This window comes from Tetrao urogallus (genome assembly GCF_951394365.1).
Source record: "Tetrao urogallus genome assembly, chromosome: 6".
In the NCBI taxonomy this organism is placed as follows: domain Eukaryota; kingdom Metazoa; phylum Chordata; class Aves; order Galliformes; family Phasianidae; genus Tetrao; species Tetrao urogallus.
The window spans coordinates 26,538,258-26,558,327 of record NC_136819.1 but is presented as its reverse complement, the minus strand read 5'-3'; the positions used below and the strand labels follow the sequence as shown (position 1 = coordinate 26,558,327).

General features: G+C 36.3%; 1 protein-coding gene across 3 annotated transcripts; it reads left to right on the top strand.

Moving 5' to 3' along the window:
- Positions 1-2,077: 2,077 nt before the first annotated feature.
- Positions 2,078-20,032, top strand: PSEN1 (presenilin 1; the record flags this gene model as incomplete). 3 transcript variants are annotated; one of them, XM_079537019.1, is made up of 11 exons in its annotated part: positions 2,078-2,161; positions 3,993-4,031; positions 6,744-7,000; positions 8,229-8,370; positions 11,244-11,311; positions 12,035-12,255; positions 14,371-14,469; positions 16,371-16,457; positions 17,282-17,455; positions 19,448-19,566; positions 19,877-20,032. In XM_079537019.1, 11 exons carry the CDS (start codon positions 2,078-2,080, stop codon positions 20,030-20,032), a joined length of 1,446 nt encoding a protein of 481 aa, XP_079393145.1. The 3 variants fall into 3 exon arrangements, with proteins under 3 accessions (XP_079393145.1, XP_079393147.1, XP_079393146.1); XM_079537021.1 differs by lacking the exon at positions 3,993-4,031; XM_079537020.1 differs by lacking the exon at positions 3,993-4,031 and having other exon boundaries at positions 2,078-2,188.
- Positions 20,033-20,070: the final 38 nt, after the last annotated feature.

Sequence of the window (20,070 nt, the reverse complement as noted above, 5' to 3'; positions counted from 1 at the left end):
TTGTTTTTAAGGCAGGTGTTTATTAACAGTCTATTTAGAAAACAGAAAGATTTGGTAAGTCCTTTTCAAGTTAAACAGGTAAAAGCATAATTTGCTTCTGCTTGCACTCATTTTATTCCTAGATTTCATTTATTCACAGTTAAGTTTCAAACTTTGGAGTGTTCATTTAGAAGAATTAAATTGTCTTTGACTATGTCCTGAAGATGTTTTCAGAGTTCCTGAGTTTTAAAAAGGAATTTCTCTAACAAAGCACAGCTTCTGGGGCCTCTTAGTGCCATTCGCTCTCTGCTATCACTTCTGATACCACCCCCTCCTGCCCTCACTTTTTCTCTGCCCCTCAGTAGCTGGATCCACGTTTGGTGGATTTGAGCTGGTTTCTATCAGTACTGGCCTTTAAGTGGGACTCTAAGGGTGGTGGGGTTTTTTTTTTTTGCTATTTTTTTAAATTATTTTACCTAGTTTAGGATTTTGACATGATGCTGTGTAAAAGCCTCACTCTTCATAATCCACGTTTGGAGATGAAAGCGCAGGCATTTGTAGTGGCACTGAGGATTTACAACAGCATTGTGTATATTCTGTAGTCTCACTGAAAAATTAGAACAAAAACTTTAAAAGCAATGCAACGCCAATTTATTTTCATCAAGTGTTACATTTCATGCATTTTAAACTAGCCATGCTTTACATTTAATTACAAGCACAGAATAGAACCTATCTCCTGGTAAATGCTGTATTGGCTTTCTAAGTGGTTTGATGTTCCCACTAGACTGCTAAATTGATGTTGCGTTCTAATGGTCCTTCCATGTTATCTGCATCCTTGCAGAAGTCAGTAACCACTCTGAACTGGTCTTATGAGGTGCTGGTTTATTTTGTACGTGGAGAAACATCTTCTGTGTCTTCGCAGATACGAAGCTAAACTGAATGTACGTTTCAGTAAGGAGCTGTCTTGTGGCTTGCTGCTGCCAAAAGTGAGAGGCCTTGCTTCGTGCACCACCCAGATGTCACCTGTCTATAAATTTTTCTAAATTTCTCCAAACACTGACTGTAAATGTACTGTAACAGCAGAAAAATACTGTAGTTTTCTTTCCTTGGCTTTGTTTTCTGCAGTGAGTTAAACATGCTGGAAAAAGACTGGAGAGCAAGAGCCACTTGCGGTGGAAGCAGGAACTGGCATTTCCCTGTTAGCAGCAGTGGCTGTTACTTCTGTTCTGTTTTGTGCAACCAAACCTGCAGCTTATCTGGACCTACTCCCTGTTTCTTAAAATTGTGTCTTTTCTGAAATACATCACTTCCACCATTTTTTACTGTATTTGCTTATTTCCTTTTGTTATGGAGCAGTTGTCTAGTTCTAGTTTATTCACATTTTCTTGTGAAAATATTGGCATGCAGTTGCTTGTTTTTTTTTGTTTTGTTTTGTTTTGTTTTTAATGTAAGGATATATTAAGTTTTAAAAGCATAGGAAACTTTCAGGTACACTTAGCTCATACTTCAAACCTACCTCTAGGGTTATGCAAGTTCTTGAGGATCAGCTGAAATATTGTTTTGTGTGGCTCATAGTTGCTTTTTGAGTATTACGGTAGGAAGCATGTCACATCCAGACTTTAAATGATTGAGTTTAGTTGGATCATCCGTGCTTGAAATTTACTGATGATTGAACTTATCAGTAATCCACAAATGAAGAAGTGGGATCAGTTGTACTCTGAGATGAAAACACGCAAATAACTCTTCGAGCAAGTATGCAGTACTTCTCATTTATTGCACAAGATAGAATGGAGAACTGAATATTTAGTTTGTGGCTGACTTACTTCCGTGGTTGATGAACTAATTTGATAACACCAGATACTCTTATTTTTGTTCTGGAAAATCCCTATTATGAGCTGTCTGAAAAAATGTGCTACAGTTCGGTATTGCTGTGAAGAGAGAAAATGGTTATCTGTGGTCTGTGTGAGCTCTAAGAATTGGGCTGGGGAGGGGATGGTGAATTTGGTGATAAAAGAAAAAAGGTTTCTCACGCATCTTTTTCTTTCAGCATCAAGATCCATTTTGTGTAGAAATAAGTGGTTCCCAGAGAACAGCTTCAATGACAGAACTGTCTGCACATTTACCCCAGTTCCAGCATGGGCAGCTGACAGAAAACTTCCCTGACAACCACCTCAGCAACACCGTATGTAACAAACAATTTTATCACCTAGTAGCAATTAAATTAGGAAGATTAATCAGTGTGGATGAGCACACGGTTCAGAACTGTGGAAATCTATTCATTGGGAGTTATTTTCTCCATCTGACTGTTGTGATCAGCAGTGCTGAAAGAAACATTATGTGAAGTTTCTGTCATTCTAAACTCATTTTTATACACATATAGTCTTCTCCTGGTTTAAAGTGATTCTGGAGTGACCAGACCCTCTAGAAAAATTAAAAAAAAATAAGATGGAATGTTCTCATAGCAAACTTTGACTTCCAGGTGGTGAGATGACTTGAGCTCTGGATCTCATCTGTTCAATTCTGAGGTTTCAGTCATAACAGTTAATGGTTATAATAGTTAATAGTTAATTTTTTCAGACCTGGATTTTTTCCTACTACTCAGAACTACTCACTACAAACAGTACTCCTGTGCAGAAGGAACAGCACTGTGTTGGTTTAATTTTGAATAACTGTCAGGGTATTCTAAGAGTTCTTGAGGGTTGGGTAAAAACTCAAACCTTTAACTTTTAAATCATTGCTTTGAAAGATGTAATTGTGCAATTATTACCAGAACTATTGTACGGTAAAACCAAATCTTGATGATTTACTTGGGTGTGGTTTTCAGGCTCTGGGATTTGTCACGCTCAGTTCTTTGTTCCTGCTGAGTATCTGTTTTCCTCATGATAAAGAAATGCTCTGCAATTAAGTCACTCCTAGCCACGTTTATGGCAGTGATTTGAGACGATGGTATTTTGATCCTTGTTCTAATTTCTCTGTGCAATCCAACACATTAAGTAGAAATATCAAAAATCGCTGCAACTATTTCTCAGAGCAACACTGTGCTATAAATATGTAGAACCTTAGAAAATTTGTGTTGAAATTAAGAAGTCACAGTGACTTAAGACCTTGCTGATTGTAGAAACGGTTACTAAAAATAGGGAAGTGGAAACTGGCCTGTTGCATACGTTGTGCTTGTACTTCAGAGGAAAGGAAAAAAGTTTATTTTCATCTTTGACAGGTGGGAGATTAACCTTTATTGAGCATTTCTGGCACAGTGAAAAGGCAGAGCTCTGTCGTTAGCTCTGGGCTTGCTGTCCTTGCAGAATGTTTCTTGGTGCTCCTTCCCAGCAATGGGGACGGATATTTTTATTTACTTCTCACTGCCAGACTATACTAATCAATAAGTACAGCTTTTGTGTTTTTTTTTCCACAATATTTATTAAGTGTAACAGGAGGTGTAGCTCCAATACTTAGGTGTAGTGATTTTTCTCCCCTACATCAATCTGCACTGTTTCTGTACGTGAGTGCAGAAATTATTTGTTCCCTAAGTATCCCTAGCTTCTGTTGGCTAATGGTCAGTATGAAAAACCTCCAAGTTAGCATCTGCCATCCCCTTTTAGTTACACACTAGGAGTTCAGTCTAGGCTTTAGCGTCTGTCACTGTGTAACATCTTTAAACATAAACGGTGAATGTGAGAACTAATGAAGAAATCTGTGCCTACTCTCAGGCAAGAGGACCTGCTACTAACCTATGCATTTAGATTCAAGAAATAAAAATATTTTATCAAACATGCTGGCTTTCTACCTGTTGGTTCAGGGGCATTGATCTGGGTTTGCTATTAACTATTTTCCTGATAGGAAAGAAAGCCGATCATTTGCTTTTGATGTTGTTTATTCGCCTGAAAGCGCGTAGTTCATAACTTACGTTTGCTTACGGTGTTACAACAGGTGTTACTGACTTTTTAGCTTCAGAATTTTCACTTTTAACTATGTCTGAGGAAAGTGAAGAGTCTGTTCCTTTGCTCGCACTTCAGCAGGAGTCCATGGCCTCTGCTCTGTTTAATACCAATCAGGTAGGATATGAGAGCACTTCCTTCTTTTAAGCAGAGGGGCACATGCATGTCACGTTTAGTAGTGCTTTAGTTCAGAAGACAGAAAGTACAACTTTTCTCTAGTTTGATGAGTGAGACGTTAGTTCAAGTAATAACTTACAGCATCTGTTCTAATGTTCAGATTTTTATGGACTATGTTTTAATGTGTAAAGACGTTCTGTGATTGCATCTTTGTTCCTTACAGTAAAGGGAACAGAATGGCACATACTGGTCCAATTTCTTCAGTTTTCCTTTGAGTTAAATTCTGGTGTAGTAATGTGTAGTTGATCAGGTGGTTTTTGAGTTTGCATTGCAAATTGTAGATTTTTATTTTAGTTTCTATGTTTGTGTGCCTAAGACAGCTCTAGGTACTGGCTCATGCAGAACTGTTGTTACCACAGAGAAAGAGCAACGTATTCTACAAGTATGCAGAAATCTAAATACTAATTCTGCTTTACCTGTGAAGTGTTCAAAATCTCTGGGGTTGGACACGATGATCTCTGGAGGTCCCTTCCAACCCCTACAATTCTGTGATTCTGATCTTCTCCAGTGTAGAGTTACACGTGGTCATCTTAGGCAGTTTATTTAGACTGGTAAGCTCATTGTTTTCATGTTGTAGACTGAGAAAAAGAAGCACTTTCGCAATGAAAGTGAAAAATGTTGCATTCGAGCTATGATCAGTAAGAAAGAGGCTGAGATGCAGGCAGTCTGCTGAACAGTGGAAGCTTCAGAATGGTTAAACATTACATTTATTTGTGTTCTCCGCTATTCCTGTTTCTAGCTGTACTAATTGTACATAAGGACCTCACATGAAATACCAAGTGTTTTGTAATGAATCTTCCAATTTAGTAAGAAATAATCTTGAATCTGAAATCTTTTTTATGGTATGCATTAAGTTAATGGTATGGAATTCAATTTAAGGCTGAAATCTGAGTTTAAAAAATCTGGTTGTCCGCTAATTTTACTTGCTTAATTTAGACAATTTTAGTTGTTTTGTTTTCTTATACTCGGTTTCCTTTAATTAAAAAAAAAAAAAAAATAGGCAATTTGGTATGTATTCCTACTGTGCAAAGTTTTGTGAAGGTAACTTTTTCTTGAGTTAGGGAAGCTGTAAAGCTTCAACCAGGATTTTTGCTTTGTCAGTGTTTGCAATTCAAAGTCCAGGGACTTGTACTCCTTAATCACTGAAGTGTTTTTGAAAACCATGCTATCAGTTCCTGACCGCATGTTTAACATCATTTATAAGAGTGAAACTGAGACAATTCTGTATAAAGAATCTCCAGAATAGCTGTTACTTTATCAAAAAAGCTTCAGCGAATGCTGTGAAGAACAAGTAATAGAACTTAAACATTGCGTGTTTAAGGAAAAAAATTACTTGTATTTCTATTTAAGAACTGTTACACATTAGGTTATATTCAGTGCCCTATCCCACGTCTAGAACAGTTTTACTTAGTTCAATTTTTAAGGCATTGCAAAGCATCTCTCTTCTAGTTTGTTGTACTTTTTTGATATTAAGCTTCTCTAGTGCACTTACTGACCCTGAATTGTCTGTAAAGGAAGTAATTCTGAAGTTTTAAGATTCGTTTTTTAAGGAACCAAGTCTTCATATTACATCTCATTTATGTAATGCCTTTTAAGTGGCAGAAATTGCAACAGTACAGCATCAACTACAGGTGATAACAGATGGGATGGAAAAAAAAGGCTAATCTGCATAAAGTGTTGCATTTCAGGGCTTTGTTTAGGTTGGCTGGTAAACATTAAAAGATTCTCTGTAGTCCAGAACAGGTGAAATGTAGTTCACTCTTCTACTGTGTTCTCTGTGTGCACACAATATATAATTCTGGATGGGCCCTTGTTGAAGAATACAGGCTTGATCATTTACTCACACACAGTATTTTAACTCGAAATTCTTTACAAGTTGAGTTCCTGAATTATGCTTTTGCTTTTAGTTGATCTTAATTCCTCCAAGGATGACGTGGGAAGTCTCTGCCCTTGTGTTTGAATCGTAGCATAATCAGGAATGCTTGGAGGCTCTTTGGTATTTGTTGACACAAGAGTGGCAGAATTTCTTCAATGCAAGCAAAGGGATTTGTCAGTAGTATCCTTGGGAAAGGAGAAGAAGAATCTGCTCACTTAACTCACTACACTAAAACTTTCTGATCGAATGTCAGTATAAAGAGTAAGAATTATCTGAGTTCAATCACTGTTTCTATGTTGTTCTTGCTAAGAATGCATGAACACAATACCTTGCAAAACTCGTTTGAATACATGGTAGTTGGTGTACTGTAGTGAGAGCTACATGGCAAGGAAAGTAGAAATTTTCTTGGGAGTTTCGTGGAATAAGGATAATAAATGTCTCTGGCATTCTTTCTGAAAGCAGATATAATGAATTTTTGTCAGCTATAATCTGCTGTCACACAACTTTGTATTAGCTGTAGTTTGGTCAAAAGGAAAAAGCTCTCTGTTTAGCGTTTCCTTCAATTTGAAGAAAAGATGTTATAGGCTATTAGATGCAGCCAGAATTACTATCAGCTGCTGTTGTTTTTTAGTATAAATGTAAAACAATTAATTACTCTGGTTTAGATCTTGTTTTTGACAGCAAATGTCACCTTAAGCATTCTTCGTCTTTAGCTTAATATATGGCAATATGATCATGGATGGTTTCTGATAAAAACTGTGCTTTATGTATTGCAGAATGATAACAGTGAAAGACGACGCCATGATAATAGTGAGCGCCGAAGAAATGACAATCCTGGGTCTGAGACCAATGGGCAGCCACAGAACAACATTCAGCAAGTGGTGGATCAAGATGAAGAGGAAGATGAGGAGCTGACACTGAAATATGGGGCAAAACATGTGATTATGTTGTTTGTACCTGTCACACTTTGCATGGTGGTCGTTGTTGCAACCATCAAGTCTGTCAGCTTTTATACACGCAAGGATGGACAGCTGTATGTATCAGTTTATTCTCTCTTTTCAATGGGTCCTGTCAGATAATTTTCTTTAATTTCCACTTCTTCAGGACTGTAATTGCAACAGTGTGCTTCCTCTTGTCTCCATTTTCCTGTTCACCAGCCCAAAGATAGTTTTGTTTTATTTCTTCTAGAAGCCAAACTCTCTGTCATAGATGAACATTTGTTGGTTGGCTGGTGACCACTCACGATGATATCTTGCTTCATAATATTTGATTCAAGTCTTGGTCCTTATTTTAAAACTCTGCTCTATTCATAAAATAAACTCAATCCCTTACCAAAGCCTTTTCAGCCATATTCTGCTAGAATGCAAAGCATTTGGGAAGGAGGAAAACCAGTACTCAATTCAGTGAAGTGCCTTATATGCCAAATAAATGGTATGAGTGTTTGAGAAAGACATTCAAATACAAGAGGAAGATAGTATTCTGAGGTTCACTTCTGTTGCAGTTCTGGAAACTTTCATGGCAGGTTTCCTGATATAATAATATTTTTGTCAAAATATTACCAAAAAAATACTTTCACTGAAAGATGGTTAAGAGAAAGGAGGCAAAGGAAGAGCACTGAGCCTGTCAGAACCTGCAGCAAATCAATCTTAATGTTTCCCTGTAAAAAAACATTTAGACAAAATTAGAGTTCATTTGGCTTTGAAGTGTTTGTACAAGAATGTCATAAAATGGTAGTGAAAAAGAATTTTGTCTTTTGTTGAGAGAAAGTTGTTGATCAAAAATTATTTTTCTGGTGACTTTATCTATGGTAAGTATCTATTTATTTTTTCCTGTCAAGTAATTGTGTTTTTCTCCCCAGCTCGTTTCTGTAAGAGTTGAGTGCTCGTGCACTGTTTTGTTGCAGTCACTGACAGATACTTCATTGTAAATCCACTAGGTGGTGTGCTTATAAAGGTCTAGCTGCACTAATAGTAACGATTCATAGCCTGTGAGTAATTTCATTAAGCAACATGGATTTCCGCTTTTTTTGTTGTTTGTTTTACAAAGCTGAAAAGCTTTGTAGTAGTAATCTAAGAAAATAAGAAAGGCAGGTCTTCTAAGGAAGAATATACTGCGTTGCCTTTCAAATTTTGGCTGAGTAGAAAATATTTGTACAGCTTTGAATTGAAAGGTTACTGCAATTTCATTTCACGTTGGCATTGTGTATCAGAATAATCTGTGGAGTATACAGTAGTATTTCAATTGACCCTTTGTTGTTGTAGTATCTACACTCCCTTCACAGAAGAGACAGATACCATTGGACAGAGGGCCCTGAATTCAATTCTCAACGCTGCAATCATGATCAGTGTCATCATTGTCATGACCATACTCCTGGTTGTGCTTTACAAATATAGGTGCTACAAGGTGAGCATAATTGACTTGAATAAATGTGTTGCTTCTGTTAGTACAAATTATCAAGGATGAAAAAAAAGAAAGATTATCAAGGGTGAGAAAGGAGAAGTAGAAGCAGTGATTTTCATTGTTTCAAAATTTTGTGGCTTCTCTTTCTGTCACAGAAATATATTAGCACTGCTGGGTTGTTTTATAAGCTAGAATTAGGTTGGGAATTGTTTCTTATTCCCGTTAAATGTACTGAAATCTTTCTGTGCTTAAGAACTACGAAGCACAGACCTGGTCCTACAACTTGGAAGCTGTTGAAGAATTCCGGGACTCTTTAAGGGGTTTCCTCCACCCCACCTTGCCCTCGGTATTTAAGCCTCCCAAGAGGCTCCCAAGTGTGCATGGCTGTACGTCAAGTGATATCCTTATAGCAAATGCAAAGACTCAAAAGCTCTTCTGTGAAACGCTTCAATCAAATAATGATGTGATCTAGACGAGTACCGGCTTAGCATAAATGACTGCAATGTCACCTGCCTGAGAGGTATTGATGAAAATTTGTGATTGTCTTTTGGTCTAATGACCCATTTGGCAAAGCTTGACATAATAGAATTTCCCAGTATGCAGTTAGTCTGTTCAAGAATTGTAAGAATCCCAGCTATGGGATTCTTGCACTGGCGCACAAGTTTGCTTCTATTTATTTTGCTTTCAAGAGGGAAAGGTTTGTGATCTTCATGGCTGTAGGTGAAACCCCTTTACAAAGCATGTGAGGAATGCCTCTGGCAGTGATTTGGAGTAGTGTTTTTTAAGGTATGGGCTATATCTCTTATCACAGTGTGGTGTTAACTCTGAATTGACCAAGTTTTCTTTATGAAAGGTCACTTTTGATTATTCTGAGGGAGTACAATAACTAATGTGCTTCAGGTAGGTTCCTTAACTGCCCCTCGCTTCTCTGCTGCTGATTTATCCAGTTTGTTTTTACTGAGCTTTTCATACTTCTGGCTTCCTTCTTGACCTTACAAGGCACTGGACGTTCTCATTACAAAGTATATTACCGTATTTAAAAACTAGACTGATTAGACAACAGAAGTTTTCTGTGTTTGTATTTTATACTAATTAAAATAGACCATTACATTTGTTTAAGTTGTTATATTTTTATTTGTTAACAGTATTTCTATGCTGCTATATGAGCAGGCTGTAAAATTGAGTTACCTCTGCAATTTTAATGTACGTGCAGTTCTTTATATAGAATGTATTGTATATTATAAGGAATTGAACTTGTAATGAAAGAATGGTAGGCCTCCAACTGGTAGTGATAATTTGCTTATTTTCAAGACTTCATCTGAAAACTCCTTTGAAGAAAAGAGCTTTATTGCTGTTTGCATCCCTGTGTTTCTCTTCTACATGAAAAGTTAAGCATGATGCCTGTTAGAGCTCCTAAGTCTAAAAAGAAAAAAATACCTTCTTCAGTGTTTGTATTTGATTGGCTTTAATTTTTAGCCCATTTTATTATCTGCATTCTACACTGGTCTGCCTGTTATTTGGCTGTTGTAATTCTCCACATTTGTCAATCCTTAATTTTCTTCAAGTTGTAGCAGGCAATTGGCTCTGTAACAACAGCCAGCAGTGTTGGAGCCATCATCAAATGAAAAATGAAAATTCTTTAATTAAAAGATATAAAACTTGTGATATGCTGTTAGCAAAGTGATAGCTGAAACATATCATAGGAAATACTTCGTCCTCTTTTGGTACAAGTGGATTTTCTAACGATGTAGAAAATGTGTGTGCACAAATGTGGTGCAAACTAAGAATGAAACAAACACCTGTACATAAAATGCTGACCTACGTGAACTGCGATGGCTGTCTTCCTGAATACCATTGATGGTAGTGATGCAAAAGTGTGTAAATGTTTGCTGAACTGTGGCATTGGAGTTTGATATTTTTAGCATTTTACACTACTAGAATGAAATGTTCCTATGATGGTATTTTCTTAGGTCGTGAGATAATTTAAGAGCTTGTATTGAAGAACCTCAGATAGACATCAAGTTAATAAAAGAAATGTCTCAGCTAGTTTTAACTCTTTTTTTTTTTCCAAATGTTTTCAACTAATTTTATGGAGAAATAAAGTTGCTGTCAGATGATTAGTTATATACATAGGTAACCTTATAAATTGTTAGAAAGACTGGATTCTGTTTCAGATATCTGTCAGTCTTCAGTTTTCATGTTCTGTGCCATTGATCTTCATTTTTAAGCCACACAATAATATACAAGACTGTTAGGCTCTTTCTTTAGTGCAGAAGTCTGAGCTGATATTATTTGCAAGTTCAACTCTGTGTGCTTCTCCTCTACAGAACAGAACTGTGGTGTTTGGTTTTTTTAATTGTTGGTTTTGTGTATCTGCTGCCATATCATTTTGAGAGGTTATGTGTACGGATAAGTGGTAGAGAATACAGAAATCCTAATATAGTCATCATCAATGAAATTACAATTCTGGAAGATAAACACTGAAGGTTTTCTGTGTTTTAGCATTTAATTCTGTAGCTGAATTCTGAAAATGTCTCAGAGTGAGGGCAAGGTCTTTAATAGTGCAAAAATTAATCATTTTTTCCTATCTTTGTTAGTGCTGGATGTTTCTACTCTGTTACAATGCTGTTATTATCGAAGTAACCTTAACATATACGGGAAGTAGTTTGCATTGTGTAGAACCTCTGCTGAAACATCACAAAATGCTTAAAATTAACAAATATAAATTGAGACTCAATTTTGTGTATGGGATAAATCAAAGAGAGATCTCATCTTCCTGCTTTAATCAAAAGGGAAAGTAGCATTAAAACAATTTTTAAGTAACTATTAACTTAAAAATACCCAACCTAAAAAAAATTTGGTATGTATTTTTCCAGGTGATCCATGGTTGGCTTATCATTTCTTCTCTTTTGCTGCTTTTCTTTTTCTCATTCATCTATCTGGGGTAAGTGAACAAAACCATTATGATGTAGTATTTTTCATGTAGTATTTTTGAACTAGCCCCTGTATCTTTACAGGAATGACACCATATGAGCTATTGCTAGTGAAGTAAAATGTTTAGTTTTAATATATAGCTTCATAGAGAGATTTTGCTGCATCTTAAAGTATGCTGCTCCTGTCATACTGATTACCTAAGTGAGTTATGTTCCTCAGATTAGCTTATACTGCTATAATTCATGGTTATTTGATTTTTTCATAAGCATATGACTGAAGAGTAGCTCTTTGTGTCATGGCTTTGTAAGTAGGAGACAGGTAAGTAAGGACAGATCTGTTTTGTGTGCCTTTAAAGATTCATTATAACCTCACAAATCCCTGCTTTTAGAAAATCATGAGCATGATCAAAATGACTGTTTATTTAGTAATGTCTTCTCCTGTCCATTTCTGATTTGACTGAAAAGTGAATGCAGATGAAAATTTGTGGAAGGGTGAAATAATTTGAATTGAGTAAACACCAGTAAAACTGTCCCCTTTCTGAAGAGTAATTTCTAATTAAGTAATAATTGGAGATAATACTTGACATTTGTGTTATTACATTGAGTAGGAAGGTGTTTAAAAAAAAAAAAAGGAAAAGAAAAAAAAAAAAACAAAAAAACTGAAGACTTGTTTCCATTGTTTTAAGCAAATGCAGTCTATACGTTTTTTTCCTTCCTTTTCTTTGTCTTTTTAGTGAGGTTTTTAAGACGTATAACGTTGCCATGGACTACATTACGGTAGCACTCATAATCTGGAACTTTGGTGTTGTGGGAATGATTTGTATCCATTGGAAGGGCCCGCTTCGGCTTCAGCAGGCATATCTCATCATGATCAGCGCTCTCATGGCACTGGTGTTCATTAAGTATCTTCCCGAATGGACCGCGTGGCTTATCTTGGCTGTCATTTCCGTGTATGGTAAGAACTGTGGCAAGCCACTGTAACAGAAGCTATGGTGGGAATTTCTTCTATTTCCTAATTTATCATTTTCCACTTGTCTGACTAGGCCTTAAAAAAAGAACTGGGGGGAGGGGGATCATCCAAACTACTGGGTAAGGTGATTACAGACTACAGAAATAAAGTCATTATCTAAATCGAGATAAGTCCCATGCAGCTAACGGCTTTGTGGCACTGTGATGCCATCTTCCTTCATGTCTTTTGAACTTCATACATTCTTTGGAGAGGAAGAAAGTTTAGAATTTAAGTAATTCAAGAAAGGAGTAGGTAAGAGACCTCTGTTGTCACATTGCTCTTTCCTATGAAAGTGGAGAGGTTTTCTGTTTCCCATTTTAGCAGAATCCTTGGAAATGATTGTATATTCAGAGTTTAGGAGTTTCTAGTTTGGGTATAGTCCTATATAGGTGTAGATCAGCCCAGCCTACAAATTATTCATGTTTACAGACATAGGAACCACGCTGTGATCCATATCTAATGAAATAATGAAAGAAGGATTCAAGGCAGCTAGCATTGCTCAAAATTCATTTTACTTAGAGAAGTATTTTACAGTTTTCTTGATTTAAAAGTAAAAAGAAAATTAATTTTGAATTATTGAACATTAAACTTTTTCAGAATGGAGACTGGAAATAGTGATACCTCGATGTAACTTTTTCACAAATCTTTAGAGGGCGCTGGACACTGGAAAAAAGCTGTTTGGTTTTTTTCTCACATGTGCTTTGAATACCTCACAGCTTTTTCTTACTGCAGAGCTTTGTAATCCTGTTTTTTTCTTTTTTACACTTGCACTTCTCTTCTTTAAGTAAAAATAAATGAGCTATCACTTCTAATCCATAAAAATTATATACTTACCTGTTGTCTTAAAATTTCTTTTAGCATTAAACTGGGGTTAAGAAAGAAGTTCAGTAATAGAAAGCAAACTTGGCTATTTTGAAGATGTTAACTGAATCATAGTTTTTGAGAATTATTTGCTTTCAGCTTGCAAAGCAGCATGGATACATGCAGCATTTGCAGTTGCATGATGTTAAATGAGAAATGCATTTTATAATTAATTTATATATTCCAATCATACATGAAATGGGTTTTACAACTGAGAATATTAATAAACTGGTTTGATACCCTTAGTGTCAGATTTTTCTAAACCTCTGATTAAAGTGATGAAATAGTGGGAATGGCTGTTGTATGCTTTCTTAAAGTTGGTAAACTATCTTAACTTTTGCAGAGAAAGCTCTCTTGTTAATAAAAACAAAAGCAACATAAAAGTAATAGTTTTGAGTGTTACTTAAGATTTCTGAAGCCAATATTGTAAAATTGTATGTTCTTAGAAACTAAAATACTTGCTATTTCTTTCAATGACTTTTCATCTGTAAACTTCTTAGAGAAGCAGTGAAGTTCCACAGTAAGGTGTTTTTAAACTTGTCCTAAGAACATTACTTCACATTAGTTTTCTGGTCTGCTAAAGTTATGGCTTTGGAAGAGAAAAAAAAAAAAACTAAACTAAAAATCCTCAGGCTTGTTGAACCTATCTGGGCTCCTGGGGAGTTGCAGGTGATGAAATATCAAACTAAATGCCTCGTATTGCTTCTAGGTTTCAGGTGGCCACAAAACTACTTACTACTTAGGGGAAAGATCAGCCACTGAAGAGAAAGTCAGTATACCTAGAGAACATGAACAGGATCAATTAAATTAATTTACCACTTTAAATTTTATATGATGATCTTTGTGAGACTGGTCTCCGTGCCTTACATGTGTGCGAGACAGGAGACGAGGAGCACGTTCTTATATTTGTAACACATTGCCATGCAGATAGGAATGGAGAAGCAGATGAAAAAAAAATGAAATAGGGATCTGAAAAATAACTGGTGGGCTGCAGTGACATTTGTCTTTGTAAGTGACAGTTCAAGGCAAAACATTAACTTTCTGTGTGGTGCTGACTTGTGACTGGTCACTGCCTCTCTCAGAAGCCTGTGTTCATGGTGGCATTTTACCTTATTACCAATCTCTGTTATTTTTATACTTAAAAACGCTTCCTAAAAGTATGTCTGCGTTGATGTTAGATGTGTTTACTTTTCCTTCCAGATTTGGTTGCTGTCTTATGTCCTAAAGGTCCTCTTCGTATGCTAGTTGAAACAGCTCAGGAGAGAAATGAAACTCTCTTCCCAGCACTTATTTACTCCTGTAAGTGTATGTATGTCATTCCAAAAGTAATACCTCATTTTGATTTCCACAGAGACTACAACAGATATAAAAAGCACAATAACACTATTTGATAGAGCTAATTCTAAGCTACAGAATGCTTTTTTCAGTGTAGTCACCACTATTACCTATGCATTTTCACTAGCAATGAGCAAGAGTCTGTATGCCATGCTTGTTTAAAAAAAAAAAAAAGAAAAATTGCACCAGAAGGAATGACCTGCTGTTGCTATCACTACTACTGAAATGCACCACCCTCTGCCTCATTGTGCCCGTGTCCACTGCTTGGTCTCCATAAATGTTCAGCAAGTATCAGTGAAGGTCAGTGAGTGCAGTAATTTCCGCATGGAGGAATTCACTGATACACCTCTGCTTCATGTGCACTTCCGTGTCAGATGCCATGTGGTCAGACTGCCCCTCTGCTGCCTTCTGTCACACCAACAAAATGTATTGGAATGTTGTTGGGAATGTTTAACCTCTATCGCCGTGCCACCATCTGCTTCTGATGTCATAGGCCAACATAATAAAAATAGTAGGTATTACTTTCAGAGCCCTTATATTTTATCAAATACTTCAAACTTAAAATCACACACTGAGCTGAAATGATTTTCTCTGTTTTCTTTGTTTTAACACGTTGTTTACCAGCTGGAATTCCAGTCAGTTCATCTGGGTCTCAGTTTTCCTTTTGCTTTTTACTCAAAAATACGAAACATCTTCTGGCTAAGATTTTCAGAATAAAAAAAAAGCATGTTTTATTCTTACAAAGTAGGAACAGGGAAAAAAAAACAAAACTGTAATACACCAAAGTAGCATGTTATTGGCCTGTGAATCAAGTAGTTCTAAAGGAGCACTTCTTCAGAAAGTATTTATCAACTTCCTGTGCTTAAATATCCTATGTGTTGCTAAAAGAAAAGGGAGAGATTGACACAGAAATTCATTGACAAAAGTGTTTTTTTGCAAGGCCTGACTTTTAATATATTGTTTCTGCTATCAGTTGTGAAAAAACAACATGCAGGACACAAGTTGCTGTTACGACCAGAATATCAATCAGCAGATAATTTTGCTGTCCACAAGAATAAAACTTGTAGCTGGTACCACTTGTGTTCCAGGTATTATTGTAACTTAATGAGAGTAAAACTCTTCATAAAACTCTCATATAATTAGTTGTGTTGCATGTTTCTAGTTAGAATCGTGTGGATGATAATAAAATGGGTTAATCATAAATCATTCTCCTGGTGCTGAAAAAAAGTACAGGACGTGTGTTGTGTGGTAACCTTCATACTGGATACTTAGGGAACAAGCATACAGTGGACAAAGGGGGAGGTACTCTTTTTCTCATACTCTTGCTATGTTTTAATGGTAGTAATCATAGTTACATGTCTTTCTTTTTTGTGGGAGTAAAGGTTAATGCTGAGAAACAGCATATAAAATATGCCATTAAAGTGTGACAGCATTTATTTATCTCAAGACTGGAGAATTTTTTGTGGTGGGAGGGAACACAGAACAATTAACTTTGCAGAGGCAGCTTCTGATTTCAAGTTACCTTTATACCAGTCTTTATAGAACTTTTCACTTGCAGTTGGAAGAATTGACTAATGGAAAAAAGTAAAGCAGTCATTGATTCAGACTTTCAGAGTGGACCTCATATGTAGAGGTAATGCTGCTTTAGTAAGAATAAAACATGTGTTTGTCAAATTCTGTAAATGAATAATGCAGCTGATGCTGGCTGTGTTCCAGATATTACTGTGATTTAATGAGGGTAAAATTGCCTTGTGAAAAAGACAGTTATACCACAATAATAGAAAAAATAGTGGGTTGATGCCAACACCAGCTCAGAATTGCATGCATTACGAGATATCGTTAGCTGTACTGTTTGCTTTTCATAGCAACAATGGTGTGGCTAGTGAACATGGCTGAGGAAGATCCAGAAGGGCAACGGAAAGCTTCTAAAAACTCCACTTACGATAAACAAGGTGAGTTTTTCTTTGACAAGCCTTTATAGTTGTCATTTTATATGTGTTTATAGATACATGGTTTTTTGATCTTTAAGTATTTTGACTATTGTAGAAGAGCGGAAAAACAGAAGCCTTATGAGGAATGATGAATAATTAAGACTGAAAATATTCCTCACTTATTGTGCGATGAATGCTCTTGCAGTCTTTATTCTGGAATGCAGGATATTGGTGATGATATGACTCTCAGTAGACAGCTATTTACTGAGCTCAGTTGGTTGTCAAAGTGGTTAATCTAGTATACTCTAACTCATGTTTATATTGGTATGAAAAAGTGCCGTGAGAAAATGCCATGCAACTAGTGTTTAAAAACAGAACTTGTTTACTCAAATATCTCAGAGAAGAATTTCTGAGTTTGATATATAGTATGTAATTTTCAGTTATGTTTTCTATTTTACTGGAAAATTAAACTGTCAATTCTTTAATGACTAGAGGAGCTAGTATTAAATGGGAGTTAATTCTTTAAATTATGATGGTTGAATTCAGTCACCACGGGACTTCCAGTCTGTTATATCAAAGTACTCTTGAATACTAGAACTTTGGTGCAACCTGTAGATGCAGTGACTGCAGAGTGCATGTTGACTCCAGAGCATTTAAAGTATTAAAATCATGAGAATCTCTTGTAATGGTGTGTGCGAATATTAGATGTTGTTAAATCTTGTGGAGTATCTCTTTTTTTCCCATCACTCTTCTATGATTTTTTTATGTGGAGAGAGCATTATGAGTTATAAGATGCATGTAAAAAGAAAAAAAAGATTTTAAATGTCTTTCTTTCTTCCTTTGAGCTCCGGCAAACCAGTCTCAGAATGGAGATGCTGAAGCAGATGATGGTGGCTTTAGTCAGGAGTGGCAGCAACAAAGAGATAATAGAATAGGACCCATTGAATCAACACCTGAATCACGAGCTGCTGTACAGGCTCTACCTAGTAACTCTCAAACCAGTGAAGACCCTGAAGAACGTGAGTATGGAATACCGTCTCTGAAAGACTTTAGTCAGTCTGAAGCTAGTTAATTTCAGTCATTGTGACTGCACGGGTACGGTATGCTGTGAGCTAATAGCAGGCTGAAGAGCTCTTCTTGCTTGTGATCAGTATTGTGCTTTGTAGAAATAACATGTTTTTGCTGCAGAAGTGAGGTATATTGGCCAGACTGCTCTTCCATACGATACACAGATTTAAAACTTCAACAGCTTATTCTATGAAGTTGCTTTTAGACCATTATACACTCCACTGCATTAGCTTCTGTCTCTTTCATGCAGTGTTCTGCCATGTATCACCTCTTTTGGGTTTTAGGCCCCGTAAATACTATCCTCAACTTAAATAACTATAATCTACTCTGGACAAAGCAGTGTTTAAAAACCTAATTGAGGACTGGAATGAATTCAGATTGCAATGGGCTTGATCATTTCCTCCACCACTCTGATGAAGTGCAGTATCTTTTGAGAACTCAAATGTCTGTTTTAATAGACTCATGATTTTCAGTTGGAATGTAAGTTAGTATTAGAATTGCAGATATCTGAATAAATAAGGGCCCATGTGCCTAATGAATGGCTCTTTTCAGGTGGTGGTACTGTATTTAGCAGGTGCATCTGTTTTCTGTGATTCCCAGGTGCTCCTTTGTTTAAAAATGCAGGCTTCTGTTTAAGAACATTTCAGTACTTTATTCTAAAACTTCCAAACTCCAGTTTCAAAATCTTAGGAGTTGTGTTGTTTTAGTTACCTGAATAACTAAAATTTTTGTTTGGACATTGTTAATTTTCTTCCTTCTGTATTTCTACAGGGAATAATAATAACATGCAGTAATCCAGCCAGGCATATTAGTCAGCAAATTAGCGTAATAGAAATTTGGAGAATTTGCTTGTGTGGAAGAACCTTTTCTAGCCATTTCTTCTTTACTTTTCTGTCATGCTGAAAGGAAGCATCCAAGCTTTGTCTCAGCAGTTACAGGGTGTTTTAATTCTTAGCAGCTTTTTTTGCGAATGCACTGTTGCAGTGTTTGCTGTGACTTTCAGTGCCTGCTGAAAGTAGCTTCCCCCCCCACACTAAATGGTCAACCAGGCATAAACCTCTGTTTTGGTGCTCTGAGTTCTTTGCAGAACTCTGAGAAGTAACGTTAGTGCTGGACTGTAATCAGGTGACAAAGCAGCTCATAGGCCAAGCAAAAACAGCTGGTGAACTAATGTTTGGCCTCACTGGCTTAAGAACTTGGACTAAAAGCTCAGAAACTGAAGTGACGCTCAGTACATTATCGTTCTTTTATTTACAGATGTAATTGAATATTGTGCTTCCGGAGTTGTTGCTATGGTGGCAATTACAATTTAAAAATAAAACACATTAAGTCATCTTGGACTAAATATGTCCAGTTTTTGATTTTGGTATGCTCTGCAATTATACACAAGTGCTTTGTAGAACTACCTTAGTAAGAATTCTGTAGAAAAACTGACAAGGCAGCAGAATATTGTGCTGTACATAAATTTCTAACTGGCAACTAAAGCATGATCTGCAAGTTACTCAGTTGCTTTCCCCCTCTCACGACCGGTTTTATTTTTTTTAATTATGCTAGCATGTTCTGCTGAAGAACCATGACACAACAACCAAAACTGGGAAGAATAATCCCACAAACTATAATAAGATAATCTGAGTTTGTATACACTGCAGTTGTATTTATAGCAGGCTAGGAATACAGAAAAAATATCATTACAAGATGAATTGACTAAGTAGTCTGGTGTTTTTCAGCCACCTTGGTTTCACTGGAGTTTTCCTTTATCACTTGATTCGAGTAGTACTGTTTCTGGGAAAAAAAAAAAAAAAAGTTCTAAAAAAAGTTCTTAGCAAATCTTACTGATACTTAATGTAAATGTCTTATTCCCTGACAATTACAGATACTTGATATTAATTGACTGTTTGGGGCTTAATTCTGCCATATATTGACTTATATATTCACTTTTGTAGGAGGAGTAAAGCTAGGTCTAGGAGACTTCATTTTCTACAGTGTCCTGGTTGGCAAAGCCTCTGCAACAGCAAGCGGGGATTGGAATACAACTTTAGCATGTTTTGTAGCCATATTAATTGTAAGTATGATGTAGCAAGATCATAGTGATATTTTCTTATTCTCATCAGGGACAAAGTCATGACTTGTTTTTTTTTTCCAGTTGGAATTTATATGGAATTGATGACTTGACTGCAAACTAATGAGGAATTTAGCTGTCATTTGCTTGTAATTTGATTGTACGTTGATTGATTGTAAATCTGTCACTTAGACCATTTAGTTTAGGGAATTATGAAATTTGATTGAAATTTCTGTGAGATTTCGTGTGTCAGAGTTCCTTAATCTCTCCCTATCTTTTTTTTTTTTTTTTTTTTTTTTTTCTTTCTCCTCAGGGTCTGTGCCTTACACTTCTGCTTCTTGCCATCTTTAAGAAGGCCTTACCAGCTCTTCCAATCTCCATTACTTTTGGGCTAGTTTTTTACTTTGCTACAGATAACTTGGTGCAGCCCTTTATGGACCAGCTAGCATTCCATCAGTTTTATATCTAGCACGCTTGTTGCTGATACTTTATATATGTTTATATTTG